The sequence below is a fragment of the Rhinopithecus bieti genome, unplaced genomic scaffold (assembly GCF_001698545.2).
Source record: "Rhinopithecus bieti isolate Rb0 unplaced genomic scaffold, ASM169854v2 scaffold_9899, whole genome shotgun sequence".
NCBI classification, from domain to species: Eukaryota; Metazoa; Chordata; class Mammalia; order Primates; family Cercopithecidae; genus Rhinopithecus; species Rhinopithecus bieti.
In genome coordinates this window covers 1,496,157-1,503,027 of record NW_016806979.1, presented here as the reverse complement: position 1 = coordinate 1,503,027, position 6,871 = coordinate 1,496,157, and the positions used below count along the sequence as shown (strand labels likewise).

At 52.3% G+C, this 6,871-nt stretch overlaps 1 protein-coding gene across 1 annotated transcript; it reads right to left on the bottom strand.

Annotated features, from left to right (window-relative positions):
* Window positions 1–3,831: 3,831 nt before the first annotated feature.
* On the bottom strand, window positions 3,832–6,698 carry ACTG1 (actin gamma 1). The gene is made up of 6 exons (XM_017879280.1): window positions 6,591–6,698; window positions 6,097–6,225; window positions 5,768–6,007; window positions 5,056–5,494; window positions 4,794–4,975; window positions 3,832–4,701 (listed from the first exon to the last, which is right to left on the bottom strand). The coding sequence occupies exons 2-6, from the start codon at window positions 6,217–6,219 to the stop codon at window positions 4,558–4,560; spliced, it is 1,128 nt and encodes a 375-aa protein (XP_017734769.1). The 5' UTR covers window positions 6,220–6,225; window positions 6,591–6,698; the 3' UTR covers window positions 3,832–4,557.
* Between the last annotated feature and the right edge of the window lie 173 nt (window positions 6,699–6,871).

The window sequence follows — 6,871 nt, the reverse complement described above, 5'->3', positions numbered from 1 at the left end:
AAAAAAAAAAAAAAAAAAAAAAAAAAAAAAGTCCAATTCAGTGGTATCAATTCAGTGGTATCAAGCATATTCACAATGTTGTGTGCAACCACCATCTCTGTCCGATTTCTTCACCCCAAAGAGAAACTATGCCACACTAACCAGTCCCTCCCCATCTTCCTTCCCTCCCCTCTAGCCCATACTCTACTCTCTGTCCCTATGGATTGGCCTGTTCTGGACAGTTTCTAGAACTGGAGTCGTACAGTATGCGACCTTGTGTGTTTGGCCTTCTTCCACTGAGCGTGACGTTTCCAAGATCCACCCTTTTCTTTTCGTGGCTAATCAATATTCTATTTCTTTTTTTTTTTTTTTTTTTTTGAGACGGAGTCTCACACTGTCACCCAGGCTGGACTGCAGTGGTGTGATCTCGGCTCACTACAAGCTCCGCCTCCCGGATTCACGCCATTCTCCTGCATCAGCCTCCCGAGGATAGCTGGGACTGCAGGCGCCCGGCTAATTTTTTTTTTGGGGGGTACTTTTTAGTAGTGATGGGGCTTCACCGTGTTAGCCAGGATGGTCTCGATCTCCTGACCTTGTGATCCGCCCTCCTCAGCCTCCCACAGTGCTGGGATTCCAGGTGTGAGCCACCGCGCCCGGCCGATCAATATTCTATTTCATAATGGACCACATTTCGTTTATTCATTCATCGACTGACGGACATTGGGTTTTTCCACCTTTTGACTGTAGTGTTGCCACGAACATTCATGTACAAGTATTTGTTCGAATAATAGTTTTCAGTGTTGGGAGTATGTACCAATATTCAGTGGAATTCCTGGATCATATGGTAATTCTATGTGTAGCTGAAGAACTGCCACACTGTTTTCCACAGTGGCTGCCCCATTTTATATTACATTCCCACAATCACTGTACCAGAGTTCCAATTGCTCCACATCCTCACTGGTCCACTGGTTCTCTCCTTCCTTCCTTCCTCCCTCCCTCCCTCCTTGTCGTGCTGTGTCATCCAGGCCGGAGTGCAGTGGCTCAATCCCAGCTAACTGCAGCCTCAGTTACCCCAGGTTCAAGTGATCCTCCCACCTCACCCTTCTGAGTAGCTGGGTTATTACAAGCGTGTGCCACCAAGCCAGGCTAATTTTTTGTATCTTTTGTAGTGGGATTTTGCCATGTTGCCCAGGCTGGTCTTGGACTTCTGGGCTCAAGCGATCTGCCTGCCTCAGCCTCCCAAAGTGTTGGGATTACAGGCATGAGCCATCATGTCTGACCCTCACTGTCACTATCTTCCATTTTTTTACTTTTTTGTGGCCATCCTACTGAATGTGAAGTGGTATCTCACTGTGATTTTGATTTGCACTTCCCTAATGATCCCCTAATGGTGCTGAGTATCTTTTTTATCTCCCTGTTGGCCATTTCTATATCTTCTTGGGAGAAAATGGCTATTCAGGTCCTTTGCCCATTTTTAAATTGGGTTATTTTTTGTTGATTTGTAGGAGTTCTTTACATATTGTGGATACTAGATCCTTATTAGACATAATTTTGTGGGGTTTGGGGTTTTTGTTTTTGAGATAGGGTGTCACTGTGTCACCCAGGCTAGAGTGCAGTGGCTTGATCACAGCTCACTGCAGTCTCAAACCTCGAACTTCTGTCAAGTGATCCGAGTTTCTCCTCAGCCTCCTGAGTAGCTGGGACCACAGGCATGCACCACCATGCTCAGCTAATGAAAAAAAAAAATTGGGCCAGGTGCGGTGGCTCACACCTGTAATCCTAGCACTTTGGGAGGCTGAGGCGGGCAGATCACGAGGTCAGGAGATCAAGACCATCCTGGCTAACACAGTGAAACCCCGTCTCTACTAAAAATACAAAAAATTAGCTGGGCGTGGTGGCAGGTGCCTGTAGTCCCAGCTACTCAGAAGGTTGAGGCAGGAGAATGGCATGAACCCGGGAGGCAGAGCTTGCAGTTAGCCGAGATCATACCACTGCACTCCAGCCTGGGTGACAGTGTGAGACTCCATCTCAAAAAAAATATATATATATATATTTGTCTGGGCACAGTGGCTCATGTCTGTAATCCCAGCACTTTGGGAGGCCAAGGCGGGCAAATCACCTGAGGTTGGGAGATAGAGACCAGCCTGGCCAACATGGAGAAACCCCGCCTCTACTAAAAATACAAAATTAGCCAGGCGTGGTGGCACATGCCTGTAATCCCTGCTACTTGGGAGGCCGAGGCAAGAGAATCACTTGAACCCAGGAGGCGGAGGTTGCAGTGAGCCAAGATCACGCCATTGGACTCCAGCCTGGGCAACAGAGGGAAACTCCACCTCAAAAAAAAAAAAAAAAAAAAAAAAAAAAAAGAAAATTGTAGAGATAAGGTCTTGCCAAGTTGCCCAGGCTGGTCTCAAACTCTTGGGCTCAGATGATCATTCCATCTCAGCCTTGCAAAGTGCTGGCATTATACATAATCTTTTGGATCTGTTTTTACTTATATAAATGGAGCTGTGAAATACAGCTCGCTCTGTTCATAACCTTCATTCAACAGTGTTACTGAGACCCAGCTTCGGCTCGTCACTGCCGCAGGTGCACATCTGCCACGTCACTTACCCACCGCCCTCACAAGCAACTTGCATGTCCTGGTCCCTGCGGTTCCTCTAGGGTGTATGCCCAGGACCGGGACTTGGGAGCTGTAGGATGTACTCATTCTCTCATTTTGGCTGGAAACCTGCACTGGGCACTCCAGAAGAGCTGCAGCTTTCAACGCCTGGAGAATGCGTGGCTGTCCCTGGTCCCTGTGCCCTGGCCAATGCTCACAACTACCCGTCTCCTGATTTCTGATCATCTGATATAAACTGGCATCTGTTTTAATGTGCATTTGCTGATGCTCAGTGTCCATGAGCATCTCTTAGTTTGTTCTGTAAGTTCAATGGTTCACAGGACAAAGAGAATTTCTGTTTTTTGCAGGTATTAGTCCCTGAGAAGAGTCATGCTGTTATGTGAGGTCACAGAACTAAGTAGGGTGGGAGCCTGGAGCTGGGGAAACTTGTCATTTGTCATGCCTGCCTCCACCCCCACCCAGCTTGAGTGCCTCCTCTCCCCAACCCCGTATCGGAGGGGAGCTAGGAAGCACCACTACCTCTGCCTCGGTAAAATCTACCTCCCAACAGCAGAAATAATCCCTTGACCCGACTTAACATGAAATAGTTTTGGAAGAACATTTTTCAATTGGTAATCTCCCTTCCCTGACCCAACCTCCAAATGACTATTCTGCAGCTGTAAGCAGTTTAGAGGAGCTATGCATTGGACTCCCAATCTCAACGACAGAGGATCGCCCCTGGCAATGCGGGCAGAAAAGCTCAAAGTACAAAGGGAACTCGCAGAGCCACTTACACCAGGTGTTGCAGATACTGAGTTCCAGAATTCAGTAATGAGCCAACTCCATGACTGCTGCACTCTTGACACAAAATGAAACTATCTCATACCCCGTGTCCACCTGAGGGCTGGGGGGAAGCTGCTAGGAAGGCCCCTGCAGTTTTATGCCAAATATTTACCCAAGATGTCACTAAGTTATCTAGTTTTCCCAAAACGGAAAAGCCCTCTCAGGACTTCCTTCCCAGCCTTGTTTATGATGCTGCCTCAGTAATTCCCGACACCCAAACTCACTAGGCTGCCTTCTTCTTGCACTTTCGGTTTGGAAGAAACTGAACTTCAAATTATTGCAAGCCATTTTCTCATCAGTTCATGAAGCCAAGATGAGCAGCACCTTTCCCCACCCCAGACCACCCAATCCTTCCGGGTCTGTCTTGCCCAGCCCACTTGCTACTTTCCCAAAACAGGAGCCAGTCATCTGTTTACGGCAGCACTTTTATTTTTCCTTACACAATGACGTGTTGCTGGGGCCTAATGTTCTCACATAACAGTAGAAAACCAAAATTTGTTGTCATCTCTTTAAAGAATTGAGAATTGCGTACAAAAAAACCTTACATAAATTAAAAGGATGAATACATTTACAGGTGTAAATGCAAACCGCTTCCAACTCAAGGCAAGTAACAGCCCACGGTGTTCTGGCAGGAAACGTCAGCTAAGAAAACTGGGTCCTATGGCTTGGACTTTCCAACCCTGACAGACTGGCAGGGCAGAAACTGGTTCAGGAGCCCTTGCCAGCCTCTAGAGAAATCCCAGAACACTCAAGCCCTGACACATTAATACCCTGCACAGATCAGAGACTGCTGGCCACGCAGACTCACCAAAGCCACAGACTTGTCTTCCACAAGAACGTTCTTACCTCAGCCACGAAGTGACCAAGCCACATGTACTAAAGGTTGAACTCAAAGATATGTACAGGGTATTAAACAAATACCAAGGGGAACAGTTAACTTGAATACACGGTCAAAATCAGCAACAAGTTCTACAATCCAGTGCTGATATCAGATACAAGCTTCAAGGACAATTTCTTTTCGAAGGCTTATTCCAGTTTCGTGAGGCTAGCATGAGGTGTATGCATTTGCCAAGGGCAAATTTATACTTCTGAATTAACCCATGCAGCAAATGCTACGCATCTGCTCAGTCCATTTAGAAGCATTTGCGATGGACGATGGAGGGGCCCGACTCGTCGTACTCCTGCTTGCTAATCCACATCTGCTGGAAGGTGGACAGTGAGGCCAAGATGGAGCCACCGATCCACACTGAGTACTTGCGTTCTGGGGGTGCGATGATCTGCAAAGACAGCCAGGCATGGCTTCAGCTCACACAGCGCCCCCAGTCCGGCCTCCAGAGCCAGGCAGAAGGCCACCAACCCCTCGACTCACCTTGATCTTCATGGTGCTGGGTGCCAGGGCAGTGATCTCTTTCTGCATCCTGTCGGCAATGCCTGGGTACATGGTGGTACCGCCAGACAGCACCGTGTTGGCATACAGGTCTTTGCGGATGTCCACGTCACACTTCATGATGGAGTTGAAGGTGGTCTCGTGGATGCCGCAAGATTCCATGCCTAGGGGACAAAGCCCTCCCTTAGTGGTGCTGAGTTGCCCAGGATGAAAAGAGAAGAAAACTTTAGCTCACAACACCTACCCAGGAAAGAAGGCTGGAACAATGCCTCCGGACACCGGAACCGCTCATTGCCGATGGTGATGACCTGGCCATCAGGCAGCTCGTAGCTCTTCTCCAGGGAAGAGGACGATGCGGCGGTGGCCATCTCCTGCTCGAAGTCCAGGGCGACGTAGCACAGCTTCTCCTTGATGTCGCGCACAATTTCCCGCTCGGCGGTGGTGGTGAAGCTGTAGCCACGCTCGGTGAGGATCTTCATGAGGTAGTCGGTCAGGTCCCGGCCAGCCAGGTCCAGACGCAGGATGGCGTGGGGGAGAGCGTAGCCCTCATAGATGGGCACCGTGTGGGTGACCCCGTCTCCAGAGTCCATGACAATGCCAGTGGTGCGCCCAGAGGCGTAGAGGGACAGCACGGCCTGGATGGCCACGTACATGGCCGGGGTGTTGAAGGTCTCAAACATAATCTGAGGAGGAACAAGGAACGGCTTTATCAAGGACAGAGACCCACGGCCACCCCATGCTCACACGCCACAACATGCCGCATGCCAGTGTGATGTGTGAAGAAAAGAAAAGAACGCAGGCAGAAACCAAATGAGAAACCTGGAGACTTCAGGGAGGAAATGCCGGGAGAGGAACAGAGCCTGGAACAGCGAAAGAAACACTTAAATGTCAGAAATCAAGCTAGGCAGAAAATGACAAGGGAAACAACGGGAGCGCGGGCGTCAGCCGAGCCCCACCTGAGTCATCTTCTCTCTGTTGGCCTTAGGGTTCAGGGGGGCCTCGGTCAGCAGCACCGGGTGCTCCTCTGGGGCCACGCGCAACTCATTGTAGAAAGTATGGTGCCAGATTTTCTCCATGTCATCCCAGTTGGTGACAATGCCATGCTCGATAGGGTACTTCAGGGTCAAGATGCCGCGCTTGCTCTGGGCCTCGTCACCCACGTAGGAGTCCTTCTGGCCCATGCCCACCATCACGCCCTGCAGGGATTGACCCGTCAGCCTCGTCGGCGGCACCGAGCCCACCCCGCAGCGCAGAACCCAGGAGCCCCGCGGCGCCCTCCACTCACCTGGTGTCGGGGACGCCCGACGATGGAGGGAAACACGGCTCGGGGTGCATCGTCCCCAGCAAAGCCAGCTTTGCACATGCCGGAGCCATTGTCAATGACCAGCGCGGCGATCTCTTCTTCCATTGCGACCTGCCCGGGAAAAGGCGGATGCAGGCGGGCGCCTCTCGAAGACAAGTCCCGCAGCCAACTAACGTCGCTCCGCGGAGGAGAGTCAGCTCTGCCCCAGCCCCAGAGACACAAGCCTCCAAGACCGCAACCCCCTAAAACCAGCGGCCGCGACTTTTACATGACGCCCGCGGCTCGGGACTCTGCACTGCGGCCGGGCCCCGCCCTGGACCCCCCCCGCCCAGCCCCAGTCCGCCCGGCCCGGCCCACCCCGCCTTTTGTTCCCGGTGAAGGCGCGGCGAGGCCTCCGCAGCTGAAAGCAAGGCCGGCCAGGGTCGAGAGGCGCAGGCGTGAGACGTCCAGCTCAGGCCCCGGGGCGGGGCGCTTACCGGCGGAGGAGTAGGACGGGTGAGCGGCAGGAGAACAAGGTGCGCGAGCTGACGGCGGCGACTGAGACCGTCCGCAGCCTCCCCCGCCACTATTTAAGCGGGAGCGGCGCGCCCGCGCGGCCCGGCGGCGCGCGCGGCCCCAGAACATGTCCATATATGGCGATCTTTCCGAAAGCCGGGCGCCTATTGGCCCGCCCGGCAGGGACACGTGGGGCCCCGGCCCCAGCCCGCACCGCCTCCCAACGGCCCCGCCCGCGCCACCCCCGCGCGCTCGCGACCCT

Coding starts and splice junctions, on each gene's coding strand:
- ACTG1 (XM_017879280.1), bottom strand. CDS start 6,219: ATGGAAGAAGAGATCGCCGCGCTGGTCATTGACAATGGCTCCGGCATG. Junction 6,008..6,096: donor TCGGGCGTCCCCGACACCAG/GTGAGTGGAGGG, acceptor CAATCCCTGCAG/GGCGTGATGGTGGGCATGGG. Junction 4,976..5,055: donor GTTCCAGCCTTCTTTCCTGG/GTAGGTGTTGTG, acceptor TTTGTCCCCTAG/GCATGGAATCTTGCGGCATC.